Source organism: Nannospalax galili, unplaced genomic scaffold, assembly GCF_000622305.1.
Source record: "Nannospalax galili isolate Female #2095 unplaced genomic scaffold, S.galili_v1.0 scaffold2227, whole genome shotgun sequence".
Classification (NCBI taxonomy): Eukaryota; Metazoa; Chordata; class Mammalia; order Rodentia; family Spalacidae; genus Nannospalax; species Nannospalax galili.
Window position 1 is genome coordinate 292920 of NW_008356468.1, and position 18404 is coordinate 311323.

An 18404-nucleotide genomic window follows, 5' to 3' on the forward strand; every position below is an offset into this window, starting at 1 on the left:
TGAGACTCATTTTCTCATTTATGAGTTGGAAATGAGATCATCAAAAGATTTTCCTCATCTCTAGAATGGAGGGTGGTGGGAGTGGGAGCCCCTTGCTGCTGCAGCTGGCCCCAGGGCCTGCCTCCAGTCCTACCCATGCCCTCCCGGGGCAGCCTCACCTTCTGTACCACTATGATGGCCTCCTGAGTGTCACTGTCAGTGGTGACTTTGAATACGTCTCCTCCACTGCTGCTCTCCCCTCTCAGGTGGTAAGTCATGTCCGTGTTCTCGCCCACGTCTGAGTCTTCCGCCTTCACCCGGCCCACAGCTGTGCCGATGGGTGCAGACTCCTGGATGCTGAACTGGTACATCTCTGTGGGGGACACGCCAGGAGGTTGACCCCGGCCTCCACCAGCGCTGGGGAGAGGAGGAGGGGCCCGGGTGTGCCTGGGGTCTGCATCTGCAGGGTCTCCCCTGGCAAGGCAGGGACTGTGTGCCTGTCCTCTGTGCAAGGGCAGAGGCCATGAGGCTGGGAGGTTCACATTCCACCTGGCTGACAGTGTGGGAAAATGCCTACCATCCTTGGGGCCTCAGTCTCTCCACCTGTCTAGCAAGGGGGCTGGAGGGACTCAACAGTGAAGGTTGAGGCTCTGTGGGAAGTCCTGGTCTATATCCCTGAGCCTCAGTTTCTTAATCTATGCAATGGGAAGGACACCTCCTAACAGCAGCATTGCTATGACAACGAATGTAGATGCTGCTGCCTGTAAGATATGAGATAATAGTGCCCAGGGCATGACAGACAGGAAAACGACTCGTCTGTGTCATCTCATGTTGGTGACACTCATTGCTTTATTTTATCATCTATGGGGAGCACCTCTGATGTCCCAGGTAGCAAACAGAGTGAAGGCTGGGAGACTCACTAAGAAAGTGACACCCAGGGGAGGTGAGGGAGTAGACTGAGACCAAAGGATATTTGGGAAAGTGCATTCTAGACAGGAGATAGCAGGTGCAAAGGCCCTGAGGTGGGCACACTATGTGCTGTGTTTCAAGAATGCCAGGCTGGCCCTTATGGCTGGAGCAGAGGAGTAGAGGAGAAATGGAAGTGAGGCCAGATGGAAGCCAACAGCATCCGGCTCTCCGACGAGAGCTAAGGTTAAGGTGAGAGTGGCTTGCTAAATGTTGGGCCAGCTCAGATGAAGCCTCTTGGGGCTGTCACACATCTGGGAACCCTTTTGTGGAGCAGCTGCCTCTGACTCGTGCTCGTGTAGCAACTCCAGAGGAGACATGCCTTTCCCTCTCTCTGATCCCTCCATAGCTCCCCACCACCCTTGGGATAGACTTGGCAAACCCCTTAGTCCACCCTACAACACACATGCTGCTGCCTGCCCCCTGCCCCTCACTCCGGCTCATCTGCTGCTTACTGAATGCTCTGGTGATTCCACAGAATGACTCAACGCTCACCTGCAGGCACCCGGCCCCTCTTCCCTCCCCACTTCCCCTGGGGACCCTCCCTGACCTTCAGCTCCTCCTGTGCTGTGGAGAGGGTGCCAAGCTCATTCTAGCAGGCATCCCTGTGCCCCCTCCCCCCATACCCTGGACTGAGTGTCAGCTATGGGAGACAGGGACCACAGCACCTATTTCTTAGGCACCCTCAGAGCCTGGTGGCACAGCAGACTGTCTTATGGGTGGACCATATTAAGGACTGGTGAACATCTGAATTTATAAGTAGGCAGTCTGCAGATAAGCACAGATTGAGGAGTCTGAAATGGTACAAGGGGTGTGTGCGTGTCTTCATGGGAAACACTTCTCATGGACATTGGAAAAATGCGTACATAGGGGCACTAGGGACTGTGCAACCAGGTACAAAGTTCATAACAGCCCCACCTAGAAACAATCCAAGTATCCAACAGGGAAGATACACAAGAAAATCCTATACCATCAGGAAAATGAACACAGCTAGAATAAATAACCCCAATTCATGAACATAATTTTCAAAGTAATAAAGCAAGGCACACTATAATTGATGTCATATGGCTCCACTTATTTGAGGTTCACAGAGGGTAGAACTGGACATAGTGCTTGGTGATGCAGAGGAAGGGGAGCTCTAAGAAAAACAGAGAAACGACAGCCACATAGTGAGTGTGGCTGGTGCTGTTGGAAGATGCTGCAACTGGGAAAGGTGACTGGGGCTTCAGGGTCCTGCTGCTGGGACGGAGTGTGGCTCTGGGCATTTCTATTTTAAGTCCCTTCTGTCTGTGCTATATTCATAATAAAGAAACAAGGGTGAGAGGGAGGGGGAGTGAGTTAGAGAAGGAGGGAGGAAAGGAAGGAAAGAAGGAAGGAAGGGAGAGAAGGAGGGAGGGAAGGGTGAGGGATCAAGAACCTTCTTGGCTGAGCCTCCTCTGCTCTGCCCCATGAGAGCCCAGCATTGTGGGCAGCTACAGGCCTTCCTTTTGGGGTCCCCGAGTGCTGGAGCTGACAGTTTCTGGGCCTCAGTGTCTAGGAGCTGTGCTGGGGCCCACCCTACATTGGCTGTCTGAGGTGCTAGGCTTCAGTGTGGGTGATGCTGGGAGCTCAGCTAAGGGATTGCGTTCGCTTATCTCCTGGGGGTCAGCCCCTTGTGGCGGGGCCTAATATGAGAGCAGCAGACCTCGGGTAATGACTCTCCCGATAGGAATCAGACGGCTCCTGGTGGCATTTAGTCTCTGCCAAGGGTTCCCAGCTATAGCTGAGCCTGAGCCTGGGACAGCAGGGCTGGCTTACAGGCAGGTGGTAGGTAGCAGCCTGAACCAGAGAAACTGCCTCACCTCCTTGTGCCATAAGAGGCAAAACTCTCAATTCAGTAGCACAGGCCACTCACTGCCCGCTCCCCCAGGCTCTGGGAGGAGGGAGACCCTGTCCTTAGACTCAACTTCCCAGGCTAACCCATGGCATTCCTCTGCTTGGGTGTTGTGGCTGCCCCTTCCGTCTAGACTCCTGTGAGCCCCCAACACCTCTTTGCAAGCTTGGGTCAGGAACCTAACAGGTGAACAGACACTGGCAGGGGTGTCTCCCTCTCAGAGATCAACCTGAGGGGTGGGGAGGTCATGGCAGTTCTTGATTTTGGCAAAACCAGACAGGCAAGGTTTTCCTCTGCAGGATTCAGGCTTGAAGGGTAGGGTGTGTGGGCACTGCGAGGACAGAGGGACACCCAAGTAGGGGTGGAAGTCTCAAGGGAATTCAGGCCAACAGGGCCTTGTGTAAACTGACAGACACACAGACACGACCTCACTCACTCTGAGGGAAGCGGGGTGGGTTGTCGTTGACATCTGTCACCACGATGGTGACTGTAGTGGAGCCGGAGAGGCCTCCCAGCTGGCCTGCCATGTCTGTGGCTTGGACCACCACCTCGTAGCGCTCCTGGCTCTCGCGGTCGAGGTCTGGCACAGCTGTCCGGATCACACCTGTGGGTGAGGGAGGGTGAGATGAAGATGCCAGACCCTGGTCAGGCTGAGGCAGGACTCAGGCTTGCTGAGCTGTGGTGGAGTCAAGGTCCGGGGAGGGGAGGAGTGACTGGTACAGGCAATGATGTGACTGTGGGGTCCCTCAGAGCTTGGCAGCCAGAATACACTTGCAGAGCCCACACTTGTATACACTTGGCAGATTTGCACAGACACACATCCAGGCACTCACTCACTGCAAGGTATACTCTTTCTCACACACATTCCCACACTTGACTATCACATGCAGACAGACATGCTCTCCATACATTAACACACACAATACGCACACCTCTACACCTCAACAGCTAACACCCCATCACACACACACACACACACACACACACACACACACACACACACATCACACACGCACTCCTCTGCACATAGACATAAGCTTCTCATATATACAAACAAAAAGCAGACTGTTTGGCTTGCTGGGAGGGATCAGAAGCTGCCCTGGGCACACCCTCTCCCCATTGCAGCCAGTCCCCCTGTGGGCCTCAGTTTCTCCCAGGATCCATTCTGTATTCTGTGTAAGCAGGACCTCACCTGATTTGTTTGTTAGTGACCTGCAGAACCCAGTACCAAACATCCACTCAGGGGTGTTTAACCCAGGAATAGGATTCATATCCACATTCACTGTGGATCACACTCACCTGTGCACACATGTGTGGCTCACACTTATGAACTGTAGTCACACACTCCTATTTGTGTGCACCTGTCCCCATCTCCCATCCTTCCTTGCCAACCCAAAGTCTGGGTTTTCTATCCAGGGTACAGCAAAGGGCCCAGCAGACACGCCTCCAAACTGACTGTGCCGTGGGAGCAGACACAGGGGCTCTGGCAGGACAGGATGGCCAGGCCTCATTGCCTGTCAGCACAAGAGCCTCAGTCTGGAGGGGGAGTTGATGAGGCATTCAGAACCTTTCTCAACACCCCCTCCCACCTGCCAAGCACAGGTGGTGACAGGTGGTGCCTGGGCCTGAGCGCCAGGTGGAGTCACACACCAGCAGTCCCAGGATGCGCCCCATAAACCCATGCTCCATCTCTTGATGTCTCCAAGTCCCCAGATTGCAGTAAAGGCAATGGACAGGAGAGGCTCTGTGTGTGCATGTGAATGTGTATGACAGACCAGGACACTCAAGGTGGGGGCCTGGAGTGGTCTTTTATCACCACAGGAAGAGGCAGGGAAGGCATTCTGTCTAACCAAGGGCCACAGAAACAGAGGAAGGAAGGAGAGAAAAGGAGCTCAAACTCACCAGGGCCAGAGTGAGTGATTTACACTAACACCAGGTGTGTGTGGGGGGGGGGGCAAGTGACAGGCAGATGCAGTGGTCACCAGGCTGGAGACCGAGGTCCTAAGCGGGAAGGCAGGGGAGAGAACTGACTTTTCTTATTTGCTTTTTGAGACAGGGTCTCTTGTATCTCAGCCTGGCCTGGAACTTGGTATGTAGCTGATGCTGGCCTTGAACCCCTAATCCTCCTGCCTTTATTGCTTGAGTACTAGGATTACAGGTGCATGCTATGATGCTTGGCAGGCAGTTGACTTTAGTGAGACATTGACTGTACTCTGCGTAAGCCACTTTACATCCAGGGCCACACTGAATGAAGCAGTCTGGTGACTGCATCCTCAGCTCTGAGTGGAGACTGGAGAAGAGGTCTGGGTCCCCTCTGGTGGGTGAGGAGAGAGGCCCCACATGGCTGGCTTCCCTGACTGAGGACATGGAGCACAGAGCATGGTTCAGCTCTGAAGTGGGCACCAGGAGCCATGTTGCCTTTGAACCCTGTCCTGAGTTACACATTGTGCAAGGTTGCTATGACGACAGTTTCTAATGAACCTCCTCTCCTAGTATCCGCAACCTTGGAGAGTTCCTGCCTACCAAATCTGGCCTTGGGCATGTGACCTGCTCTGGCTTAGAGGTCATTAGTAGCTGTGACAAAGCAGAGGCCTGCTGAGCCCTTGTGTGTCAGGGCCTGTCCCCTGAGAGTCCTGAGCCCAGTGCACATTTAAGCAGCACTGGATAAAAGGGCAAACAGAGAGAGGCCTGGTCCTGCCAGCTGTTCCCCAGCTGAATCAGCCCCGAGGGACCTGAAAGTCAAGAATTGTCTCATAAGTGACCCCCAAGAAAGAACCGCCCAGTCAGTCCACAGAACTGTAAGAAAGAAGAGCCTTGTTAAGCCATTAAGTTTGGGGCAGTTTGCTACCCAGCTTTAAATAACAGAGAAATCTTGTTGACAGGGTCGTTCCTGGGCTGGCTTGGGCTGGGCTCACTCATGTAAGTGTGTTTAACTACAGGATCAGCTGGGCCTGGAGGTCCAAGATGACCTCGTCCATAGCTCTGTCAGCTGTGGCATGTGGGTACCTTCACTGTCCTGTCAGGACTGCAATGTTGGAGTGAGACTGAAAGGTCCTGGGTAGGGTGGCTCAGTGGGCAAAGGCACAGACCTCGAGTCCAGTGACCAGAGTTCTTTCCACATCATGGAAGGAGAGAACTCAGTCTCACAGGTTGTCTTCTGGCTTCTAGATGTCCACCTGTACACACATATGCATACATACAATAAGTAAATATATGTGAATGCTTTTAAGTAAAAGGCTTCTTTAAGACCTAATCTTGGAATTTGTAAAACATCTTTCTGTTGGGTTCTGTTAGTCAAAGCAAACCACAGGCCAGGCCAGATTCAAGGCTGGGGAAACAGACTCCACCTCTTAATGGGGGCAACTAGGCCACAGGGCAGCAGACCTTCTGCATCAGCAAGCTTTGCATCTGCAGGTTCAACATACTTGGATATAACCAGCTGCAGAATGAAAATGTTAAGGAAAAAATTGTGGCTGTATGGCACATACACAGATCTTTCCCCTTCCTATTACTCCCTGAATAGTGTGGCAACTATTTCCAAACATTTACTTTATGTGAGATCTTATCAGCCACCTAGAGACGATTTAGAGTAAATGAGAGAATGTGTGCAGGTGGCATGTGGGTACCGCATCACCTTAGGCAACGTGCCCCAGCAACCTTGGAGTTCTGGAGCCAATCCCTCTGAACTGTGAAAGGACAAATGTTCTGAGTGACTGTGCATATGTGGGAGGGGCTGAGGGTACAAAAAATTCCATCAAATCATCCCATATAGCTGTTTTCATATTTTTCTGGCTCTGCAAATTGATTTGTTTTTCATTCATTCATTCGCACTTGCTGTGTTGACTAATCTTGGTTGTCAACACACCTGAGATGAGGGATCCTCACCTAAGGAATTACCTCTATCAGATTGGCCTGTGGGTATATCTGTGTGGCATTTTCTTCATTGTTGATTGATGTGAGAGGGCCCAGCCCACTGTGGGCATTACATCCCTAGGTCTGTGAGGCCAGGCTGTACTTAAAAAGCTATCTGAGCAAGCCAGAGGATTCAAACCAGTAAGCAGCATTCCTCCATAGTCTCTGCCTCAGTTCTCACCTTGAGTTCCTACCTGGGCTTCCCTCCATGATGGACTGTAAGATGGAAGTCAAATAAACCCTTTCCTCCCTATGTTGGTTTTGGTCAGTATTTTTATCATAGCAACAGACTTGTGATGGGTAATCTTGGTTGTCAACACCTGGGAAGGGGCACCTCAACTGAGGAATTTCCTCCATCAGATTGGCTTGTGATACTGTAAGTCAAATAAACTTTCCTCCCCCAAGTTGTTTCTGGTTAGTGCTTTAACTCAGCAGTAGAGAAGCAAACTAAAGCACTTGCTGAGGGTCTTCGAAGTGCCAGGGACGCACAGCATTGGACATGAGGAGCCAGATCAGACAGACATAGGTGCACACATGCCACAGCACACGTGTCCAGGGCAGAGGACAACTTCAGGTGTCGGTTCTCAGCTCCCACCTCATTTAAGACAGGCTCTCTTGTTCACTCCTGTGTACTCCAGGCTGCTGCGGGTTTCTAGGGATTCTCCTGTTTCCGCCTTCCATCTAACGGTAGGAGTGCTGGAGTGCTGGGCTTACAGAAATATGGTACTACATCTGGCTTTACAAGGGTTCTGGGGGTGGAACTCAGGTCCTCAAGCTTGTACAGCAAGCACTCTAGCCATGGTGCCATCTCCCCAGCCCCAGGTCTCACATTCTGGAGACCGCTGGCAGATCCCCTTTTTTGAGCTCTGGGTTGGGCACCCCCCTGGACAAGTCCCCATGGGGGCAGAGATCCAGGCCAGTCTTTTCCTCAGTGAATTTGTAGGGTCTGAGGTGAATTGCTCAATTGGAACTTGGACTGATAGTGTGGCTCCCTCCACCTCTCTGTCCTCACATCCTGAGGCCGATGGCTGGCTGTTTCTAGCTTCTCTGGTAGAACAAATATCTATGCAGGTAGAAGTGAAGTCTAGTTACCACCCTATCCCAGGATCCCGCACACAACAGGTGCTCAGCAAGTCTGACTTTCATCCCCTTGTGTCCCAAAGGCCAACTCTGGCCCAGTTGAGAGTTTTCAGCCGAAATCTTGACATCTCTGAGGGAGTCTCTCAATTTCTGCTGGGGTGGTGGTGGGCAGGGGCTGGCAGTTATACCCTGGCTATGGCTGCCTGTAGTCGTGCCCTTACCTTTGTCCCCAGTTCTGGCTGTTGTCCTCACCACCCCTGATGTCTTCTCCAGATGCTGCATAAGGGGCCCCAGTGCCCACATGATGCCTCATTAGCCCTCAAATGCCATCTCTGTCACCCCTGTGGGGGGCTGGCTGGCAGGCCTGGCCTTTAAAACACACAAGTTAATTCCTCCTCTGGCACTCTGCCTTGTAGTGCCCTGCCTCCTCCCTTCCTCACACCTTCCTCTCAGGCCTCATTCCGGCTCTGTTCCCCGCTATCTGCGCAGCGAGAACAGACTGTACCTCACAGTAGCAGCTAAATATAGCCCCACATCAGCAGAATATTCCTGGCTGGGGAAACAAAGCTGGGGCTGGCAATGGTGCCAGGGTGGCTCTGGTGGTGAGGCTGGGGCATCGAGAGAGATCCAGTGCATCCTGGGAGATGTCAGAGTGAGGACCTTTTCGGACTCAGAAGTCGAGGATCCTCTGAGGACTTCACTGGGGCTCCTCTACCTGCCATGCATGGTGCCTCCTTTCTGGTTTTTTGAAACTTCCTGCTTTGCTGGGCTTTCAGATCGCCTACCTGTCATCTCCCTTCTGACCCTTTCAGATCCCCTGGGCTTTCAGATCTCCTACCTGTCATCTCCCTTCTGACCCTTTCAGATCCCCTGGGCTTTCAGATCTCCTACCTGTCATCTCCCTTCTGACCCTTTCAGATCCCCTGGGCTTTCAGATCTCCTACCTGTCATCTCCCTTCTGACCCTTTCAGATCCCCTGGGCTTTCAGATCTCCTACTTGTCATCTCCCTTCTGACCCTAAGAAAGTGGAGCCCTCCACACTCTCATAGAGTTTGACCTTCCACCCGCTAGTCCGATACCTCCCAGGATTCAGTCCTTACCTTGACCCCTGTCCTACCCAATAGTCTTACTCTGTAGCCTAGGCTGGCCTATGTCACTCAGGCTAGTCTCAGACTCATAGAGATCCTCCTGCCTCAGCCTCTCAGGTGCTGGAATTACAGACAGGAGCCTCAAGCCCAGCTTCTGTGTTCATCTTCTCTCTCTTCTCCTGAAAGTACAACCATGCCAAGTGCTAGATGGATGAAGGCACCCCATCACCATCATTGTCCCTGTACCAAGGGCTGAGCAGAGCACACTGAACACTTTTGTCCCTGGGGCCTTGCTGCGTATCCCTTAGAAATCCTCACTCCATCTGGGTCTCTGCTCCAAGGTCACAGATCTCCGTCTAACCCTTACCCTACTTTTTCTTCTTTCTGGAATGCACCATAGCCTGGCATGCTTTGATCAGCATTTGCTTACTTTCTATATTCTTTTCTTTGACAAAAGCTCCAGGAAGGTAGTCTTGGATAATTCCGCTGTTGCATCCCCAGTGCCGAGAGCACATCCGAGCACACTGTAGGCAGGCACAGGGCACCCATTCCAGGTATGAATGAAGGAATGATGTACCACGCTGAACCTTCACAAGCTCATGAATGCACACATGAACCCAGAGCTCCAAGAGCCCCAACCATTCTCCAAACTCCATGTCCATATTTTAGATGGACTGGGATGTCTAGAAGTTTCTTTCCCTTTCTTCCCTCACTATAATGCTGGCTTAAACTTGGATTCCCTAGCTCTGCCCCAGACCTCAGGGCTCATTGGTCAATCCCTCTCCTCCCAGAGAGGTTTTCCAACTCACCTTCCTCTTGTTTCTGTGTGAGGCTCCACTTCCCTACATGACTACAGGGGGACTAGGCTTGGGGTGGAACCAGGAGTTCCTAACTTGGGGGCTTGGGTCTGCCCAATGTTTGCCAACTACAGGACTTCACTGCATCCCCTTTCTCTCTCCTAAGCATCTCAACCCACCCTCACTCCCAATCCTTCATTAACTCTTGCCTGCTAACTAGCCAGGCAGGTCAAGGTGTCTGAATGGGTTTTAGGAAAGGATGGGCCTTTGGCTTTTATCCTTGGGGGCTCTGTGCTGGGCACCGGGGGCCTCTCTGCCTCTAATAATTCCTGTCAGGCTTTCCTGCTACCACCCAAGGGATCTTGTTAAAATGAAAACCTGGGCATGTCACTTCCCTGCTTAGAAGTCATCCACGAACCTGCAGCATCAGTGAGGAGGAGGGAACCCCAGGCATGGTAGCCCGAGGGTGGGGAGTGTAATCTGGTACCTCTCTTGGCATTATCTGTTGAGATTCCAAATGCATGTGCCCTGTGACCCAGTGTTTTCACTTCCTGAAAATTATCCTGCAGATGCACTCACGCAGGCACAGAATGATGCATGTGTGAGGTTATTTGCTGTAGCATTGTTCGTTGTAGCAAATGATTAGAAACAGCATAAGTGTCCATCAGGAGGGGACTAGTGAAATCAATCCCAGTGGATTCGTAACAAGCATTAAATAAAAGAATGAGGCACTCTTTATGGACTGATACGGAGTCATCTTCAAGATGTATTGTTAAGCAAACCTGGAAAGCTGTATGTACAGTGTGTGCTTACAGCTACCATTCCTGTAAGAACCAGAAGACAAATACACGTGTCTTGTTTCCTTGCACATGCTTAGAAGAGCTTTGTAAAGATTCACAGAAAATTACATTGGTTGCCTTGGGGACACAGGCAAGGTGGCTTGGGGACCAGATGGGGTGAGGGATTGCCACTAAATACTCATTTGAACCTTTTGAATTTTGAACCTTGAGACGTACTATCTGTTTTCAGAATGACTTGATATTTTTCAAGTGAATGAGTCCACAATCTCCCCGCTACATGCATCAGGCGGCACCTGAGGGGTGGCAGTGGCTGGGGCGGGGAGTGGGAAGTGCTTTCTTCTTAACATTATTTTTTTAGTGTTTGAATGTTTTTCAAAAATGCATTGCTTTTGCAAGGAGGCAAGAATAATGAAGATATTATGTGTAAGAGAACACAATTATAACTGAGCTCATAGACTAGAACCCTCCCCTCCTCCCCAAACCAAACAAATACATGAACAAAACTCAAAGCCAAATCCATTGCACACACTACACACACACACACACACACACACACACACACACACACACACACACACTGTCCTTAGAATAAACGCAGAGCTCCTTAGTCCTGCCAATCTGGACAACTGCCTCCCCCATAACTCCTCTCCCAGCTTTGACCTGTGCCATGTCCTCTCTCCAGGTATCTTCTGTGACCTCCCCTCTGATCCTCTGGTGTTAGCCACTTCATTTCCTAATTGACCAAGCAAATGCCCACCCCATCCCTACAGGCCTATGGGCTCTCGTGCCACCTGATAACTGTCCTGTGGCATTGGATGTCTCATCTTCCTCCTGTCCCTAAGAGCAGCTCTCCCAGCTGTGTGACCACAGGTGAGTCATATGCCTCTCTGAGCCTATATTCCCTAGGGTTCCTTAAGGCCCTCAGAGACTCATCAAGATTTAAGCTCAAAGTGAGTCAAGTGGGTGACAGTAGGTGCTGCTTTGTTGTATGGTGGTGCAGTCACATGTGGGGGGTAAATAGAAAGTCTCTAAGTGTTACTCCATCTTTCCTCAGATCCTCAACAGCTGCTGCGGGAATGGAGCTGGCCAATCTGCCCAAAAAGCACTCCTCCCAAGACACATTTGTAACCCCATAAGGGCTGCAGATACACTGGCCTCAACTTAGTTACAAGGACAAGCAGGATGCATGGTTCAGACCTGTAAGGTCCTTACAGGGTGCCAACATGGTGCCTGCTGCCTTTTCATTTCTCTGCTGTTCTTGCAGGAAGCTTCACCCATTCTTTTCTCCTCCTCCTCCTCCTCCTCCTCCTCCTCCTCCTCCTTCTTCTTCTTCTTCTTCTTCTTCTTCTTTTCTTCTTCTTCTTCTTCTTCTTCTTCTTCTTCTTCTTTCCTCCTCCTCCTCTGCCTTCTCCTCCTCATTTTTGCTTTTTGAGACAGGGTCTCCCTGTACCTCCCAGCTGGCCTTGAACTCACTATATAGACCAGGCTACCCTCGATCTTACAGAGATCCACATGCCTCTGCCTCCCAAGTGCTGGGTTTAAAGGCATGTGCCACCACACTGGGCTCTGTTCCTCCTCTTTCCTGGCTGACCATCCTCCCACCATCCTGGAGACTCCTGGAACCCAAGAAGCCTCCTGCATATGCTCTGTGCTGCCTTAGCACATGCTCTGTGTTGCTTAGCAGTGCTGGATCAGCAGGCTTAGTAGTCTGTGGTGGTCCCGCCTGCCATGGGGTCTGCCCCCATTAGCCCCTGGCTTACCAGGCCCTGTCTCTCGTTAACCCCTCCAGCTCCATCCCAGCCCCTCACCTGTCTTAGGGTCCACTGTGAAGTGGTGCTCGCCATCCAGCACGCTGTACACCAGCCGGGCACTGCTGCCATACGTGGGGTCATCTGCATCTGAGGCCATCACCTGCATCACCGATGTGCCTGGGCCCGGGGGACCAAGCGAGACAGTGGTCATACAATGGTCATCGGGAGCTTCTTGTTTCATCCCCTCCCCACCCTGGAGAAGCTAAGAAAGGATGCTCTTTGAGGACTCCCCTGGAGGTCATCAGTTAGCCACCTCATAGCCCTGTTCCCACACTGAGACCCAGCCTGCTTCCTAACCTATACCCTTCCTTGAGGCACAGGTGACCATGGAGTCATATCTGGATTTGAGTCTCCCTTGGTTTCCAGCTGCAGGACTGGCAAGAGAATCTCAATATCTTCTACAAAATGGGCATGGTGCCAATCCTCAGCCAGCAGGGAAAGTAGGAGGATGGATCTGATGCTCCTGGCACCATGTGGCTCTGGGTAGTCCCTCAAAGGCAGGAGGTAGGGGACACAGTCTTGTACACAGTTAAGGAATACAGTGAGAGCTGGGACTAGAAAGCAGGTCCCTGAGAGCTTTCGCCCACTTCAGCCCCTCCAGACACCTTGTGAACTCTGCCACCCCATTCCATTCAAGGCAGTAGCAGACAGGGATGACAGCCAAGTTCACTGGGGCTCAGAAGCTGGCATCTCTTGGCCCCTGGACAGGAGAACTGCATAGTCAACTTCCCTTGGAAAGTGGTTAGCTGTGGGCCCCGGTGCCCTCTCCCCCCTCCATTGGTGCCCAGACAGCATACCCCACCCCCAGTCACACACAGTTTTCCCCATGCTCTGCACGTAGGCTGCTGGGGAGAGTATAAATTGGATAAAAGTCCATCAAACAGCGGCAATTAAGTTATTGATTTTCGACGCTGCCTCATTAAACTGGGAGCTTCTCCCAGCCTGTCCCAGAGATGGCTCTAATTTGACATCATGTTCAATTTGACGAAAGCAGGGCTTGGGACGTGAGGTTGGACCAGTGGGGGAGGGGGTGGATGGAGGGATCATCAGAACCTTTCCAGAAAGAAAGGGTATGGGGGAAGGTGGGAAGTCCAGAGTCTTGGGGGAAGCTCAGCACATGACCCAAAGGGGAGGAGACTGAGACTGAGGGGGATGGCCTCAGATGGGTGCCCTACTGGGGGCTGAGTGGTCTCGATGGGAGCCTCCTGAGGCTGAGCTGGGCTCTCTGGGCCGGCAGACAGCATGCTGGGAGGTGAGGCCAGTTCACTGCTTGGCTAATGAGGGAGTCTAGAAGTGCTACTGCAGCAATTCTGCTGAGCCCAGCCTGCTGCCCACCTCGCCCGCCTCCAGCCCGGGGCCCTCCATCATTCCAGACAGACACATGTATTTATTTTTCACTCTTTTGCATTTCTCATTTCCCTCTCTGGGTCCCCCCTCCATTGCCTCCCGAGCGGCCCTGCAATGCGCCTGTCTTTGGTGGCTCCAGCTCCATGCCCACCATGTCTGAGTTGCCCTAAGAAGCTGGGGGAACAGGAAAGAGCCATTTCCTATGATGCTGATGGCCTGAGTTGGAGAGGATGGGAAGAAATGAACTATTGAGCATACATTGCATGCATGGAGTCACTAGCCTCTTAAACCCATGATCTCTAATCCCTGTAACATCTCTGAGATGAACAGTGGGCCTCTGACATTATGGGTGAGGAAATGGGCCAGATGGGAAAGAGGACATTGTGGGATTTGAACCTAGGATTGTAGTGACAATGCCCTTTTGGGTGTTAGCATTAGCACAGGTAGTGACTGAGGACACTGGCCTGGTGTGCTGACTTACAATCACTGATGGCACTGCCACCTATTAGGACCTTGGCCTTAGACATGCCCATGAACTCCCCTACACCACGACACCCTCCTTTGAGGAACGCAGGTGACAGTATCACCGAGCTCCTGAAGATCACGCCAAGAATTCAAATGGATTTTTGTTTCAGCACCAAGGACAGCACCAAGAAGCTGCTAAGAGCTCAAGAAATGCAGGTTTCAGTCTCCAGAGGCCCTGCGTGACGTGTACAGCAATGCCACCAGGCCTCCCTCACAGAGCCACTGGAATGACAGAGGCTACATGAAGCTCCAGACTCTTGATGGGTGCTCAATAAATGGGGCTGTTGTAACTGTTATGAGTCAGAGTCTCCCTGTCTCTCCCCTGCCCGGTCTCTCTACCCCAACAGCAAGTCACAAATGCTGGGCTGAGCGACTCCCTGGGGACATGGCTGAGCTAGCTTGCTCTCTCCCTGGCTGCATTCCAGGGACTCCCTCGGGGATGCTGGAATCATTTCCCCAATCCCGAGATTCTTTATTGTAGCCATTACAGTTAATGCCGACACGTGAGGATGGTGAAGGGTCAGTGATTCACCACGGTTCCCAGGCCTTGCAGAAATAGCTTTCTCAGGCCACATACCCCTCTTCACCAGCCAGAAGCCCCCAAGAATCAGCAGACAGAGGGGTGCCCAGCTGCTGTGAAGCCACCTTGGGATCATCCTCCCAAGTCAACTGCCATAGCTTTAGCAGACCAGCTTGTCATGCACCACCATGCCCATCCTGTCTTCCAGACCTCATGCCAACTCTGACATGGAGGGGGCACAAAGGCTGGCTTTCTATCTTTTGTGTAAGTGCTCCCACTGTGACCTAACAGGAAGCCACCACTGTGGCGTTGATTGGTCCACAGAACTCCTGAAAGTCACTATGTGGCTCTTACAAACTGAAACCCATGATTATTACTCCTCAATAACAGTGGTAACATCGCATATATGGCATAATTACTTTATGCCACACACTGTGCTGTGAGCCCTTTGCATGAAGCGTCTCATGAAATCCACACAGACACTTTGTCATTAGATCTGTTAAGATTTCTAGAGCCAGGCATAGTAGCTCACACTTGTTGATCCCAGCACTCAGGAGGCTGAGACAGGAGGATTGCCTCAACTTTGAGGCCAGCCTGGGCTACATAGGGAGGTTCTATACGAAGAAACAAAAAAAAAAGTCTGCTGGATAGATGAGGGAACTGAGGCTGAGTCAGGTGATAAGCCTTTTTAGTCTCTTTGTGCCTGTTTCCTCATTTGAAATCAGAATTAAGAGTGCTTACTGCTCAATTTGGGATCCTGTTGAGAACTCAGATTTCCATATTAAGCACCAAGGGCAGTACCTAGCCAAGTTCACCTGCACAGGGTGTAATCGAGCCAGGATTTAAATGCAGGTAGCGGTTATGTCAAAACCAATGTGTCTGGCTTTCGGGTAGGAGGGGGCATTGATTGGAGCTGAAATAGAAGGGTGAGGGAGAGGGAAGGCTTGGAGAAAGGAGAAGGGAGGGGAGGAGAGGAAGACAGGGCTGGGGTTCCAGTTCTCCAAGCCGGCCTGGCAGAGACGAGCTGGGGCGAGGGTGATCAGCACGCTGCTGACCGAGCTGCTGCCCTACCCGCAAGTGCTGTTTAAGCGCCTAAGTCAAGGCTGGAGTAGGATGGGCCGCCTGACTGATTCTTGGGTAAATGGGATCTCAGGGCCCTGGGATCCATGCAGAATGTTAAATATGGAAGGCTGGTCCTTAGAGAGCACAGACTCCAATGCTGTTCAACCTGGCCACACATTACAATCCTCTGGGAGCTTTAAAATAAAACTGATGCTGAGCCCCGTCCCTGACCAATTAAATAGGACTCTGCGGGCAGAGCCCAGGCAAGTGATTCTAATGTGCTTCTTGGGTTTAGAAGGGATGCATTGTGGACCTGACCCCTGACTGAACTAGTGGGGAGACTGAGTCACAGAGGGGCTCAATGACTCCCCAGATCACTTCTCTAGTAAGCAGAACAGTTCCAACTCAGTCTAGCCAGAATGTTGCCCTCCCTGAACCTGCCCTCAGGCCTACACCAAAAGGAACAGCTAGCCTGCCTCCCCCGACTCTCCCTCCATCCCCCATCCCCATCCTTAGAGCTCCTCCCATCTGAGATCAGTGTGAGACATGGGACCTTCCAAGGTGACGTTTCTCACACTTTCAGGGAGACTAAGTGGACTTTGGCATCACAATCCTGGGTTCAAATCCCAGTATGTTCTCACCCTTTCCCCTCAAGCAAGTCTTCCCTCTGTCTGGCCTGTTTCCCTCTGAGGTTTCCAAGGCACTGTGGGGATTAGAGTTTACAGGTTTAAGAGGCCAGTGAGCCAGGTATGTGGTGAGCAATGAACAGGAGCTCATTCCCCTTGGAGGCACCTGAGGCTGCTTCTTTGGCCCTGGGCACCAGCATCAGAGGGAGGGGCTTGTCTGTTATCCATTCTGGCTGGTCCCTTCACACTGTCCATTCATGGGATGCAACTGGGGCCCCAGCAGGCTCCTGAGGGGGGTGATGATGCATGGGGTGGAACTGGGGGAGGTGTCAGAGGTAAACTCTCACTCCAGCCCTTTCGTGGGCTCCATGGTTGGTTACAGGACTCCCACTCCAGCTGTTTGGTGTCTGGGTCTCTGTCCAAGTGGAGATAACACCTTATCCTTTGTGCACCCAGGGTTCCAGGTAATGAGATGAGAGGGATGAAGGTTCTGGCAAAGTTCAGAGTCCTGTCTGAGGTGACCAAGTGCCATTATTATGAAGATGTTTCTAATTGTCATCATCCTGCCTCTCTCCTACCTCTTCTGCTACCCCGCTGGGCCTGGGGATACCCTGGGCTCACATTTAGCTTCTCAAACATTTATAAAAACAGAGTTCCACCCCCTGCTGCTGCCAGCACCGTGTGCAATGCTTTCCATTAAAAATTAAAAACCACTTGTCGAGTCCCTGGGAAAGCTCAGATTACACAGGAAACAAGCCCCTTCTCCAACTCCACTACCCACCCCCCAGCTCCCTCTTTGTCACTTATAATGCAAGCTCACTAGGCTGGTCTTGACCTTGCTTCCAGGGCTGCCTGGCTGGGGCGGTCTAATGTAGATGAATGACCCACAGGGGATGTGCAGAAGTTGCAGGGCTAGGAACGAGGCAGGTCCAGGGACAGCAACTAGGGAGGTGACACAGAAGAGGAGGGGCAAGAAAGTGGGTTGGGGGGAGAAACAAGGGGCAGATACTTAGGGGCAGAAAGTGGGGCAGGTACCGTGACAGACAGAGGTTGAAACAAGAAAAGCAGCAAGCTAGAGTCACAGAAACAGAAGCCGGAACAGAGGGCAGGACACCAGAAACGGGGCGGCAGGAGGCAGAGCAAGGCCAGAAGGCTGAGGTCTTGGTCCCAGGATGTGGGGGACCCTTTTGCAGTCTCTGGACACCCTATCCTCCTCTCTATCTTTCCTTGTGGATCCCAGCCACAGACTTCACCATCTACATAAACCCTGTGTCGGGGGGATCTACTATGTTCCCCAGAAGAGGGCTTTCCTGCCACCCCACATTTAAACCTGCAGGCTCTTCTGTCCTCTCACAGGCAGTTGAGGCCCTTAGTCCTTGCTTGTTTGGGAGAGTTAAAAATTTCAGTAGCTATAATAACCTTGGCCAATCATAGAAGACAAATTGTGTGTGTGTGTGTGTGTGGTGTATGTGTGTATATGTATGTGATATGTGTGTGGTGTGTGTGGTATGTGTGCATATATGTGTGTGGTATAGGTATGTGTGTATGTGTGTGCTGTATGTGTATAGCATGTGTGTAGTATGTTTGTTGTGTACATATGTGTGGTATGTGTATGTGTGGTGTGGTGGTATGTGTATACATATGTGTAAAGGCATATATTGGTGTGAGCACATGGAGGCCAGGGGTCAATATCAGTGTCTTCCTCTATCTCTCTCCATGTTGGTTTTTGAGACAGGACCCTCACTGGAGCTTACTAGATTAGTGGCCAGCCAGCAGACATGGGGATCCTCCTGCCTCTGCCTCCCTGGGGCTGGGTTTTCAGAGATGTACCATTGCTCCAGGCTTTGACATGGGTGCTGGGGATTCGAACTCAGGTCCTCATGCAAGCACCTTACCCACTGAGTCACCCCCTCAGCCTGCAAACATGCCTGCTTGTAATTCAGCTCTATTTATCACCCGACACCTACAAGACCCCACTGTATTAGGTCCTGAGTGCAGGAGGAGGCTTTACCATCTAC

General features: G+C 51.8%; 1 protein-coding gene across 3 annotated transcripts in view; it reads right to left on the minus strand.

The window, feature by feature from the left end:
• Positions 1–18404, minus strand: part of Cdh22 (cadherin 22) — a 128090-nt gene that overhangs the window by 36621 nt on the left and 73065 nt on the right. For all 3 annotated transcript variants that reach the window (XM_029556927.1, XM_008854613.2, XM_017803633.2), the window contains 3 exons: positions 12304–12423; positions 3255–3422; positions 159–352 (listed from right to left, as the gene is read on the minus strand). In XM_029556927.1, the coding sequence (XP_029412787.1) occupies positions 159–352; positions 3255–3422; positions 12304–12423 (482 nt within the window). The remainder of the gene's footprint in view (positions 1–158; positions 353–3254; positions 3423–12303; positions 12424–18404) is intronic.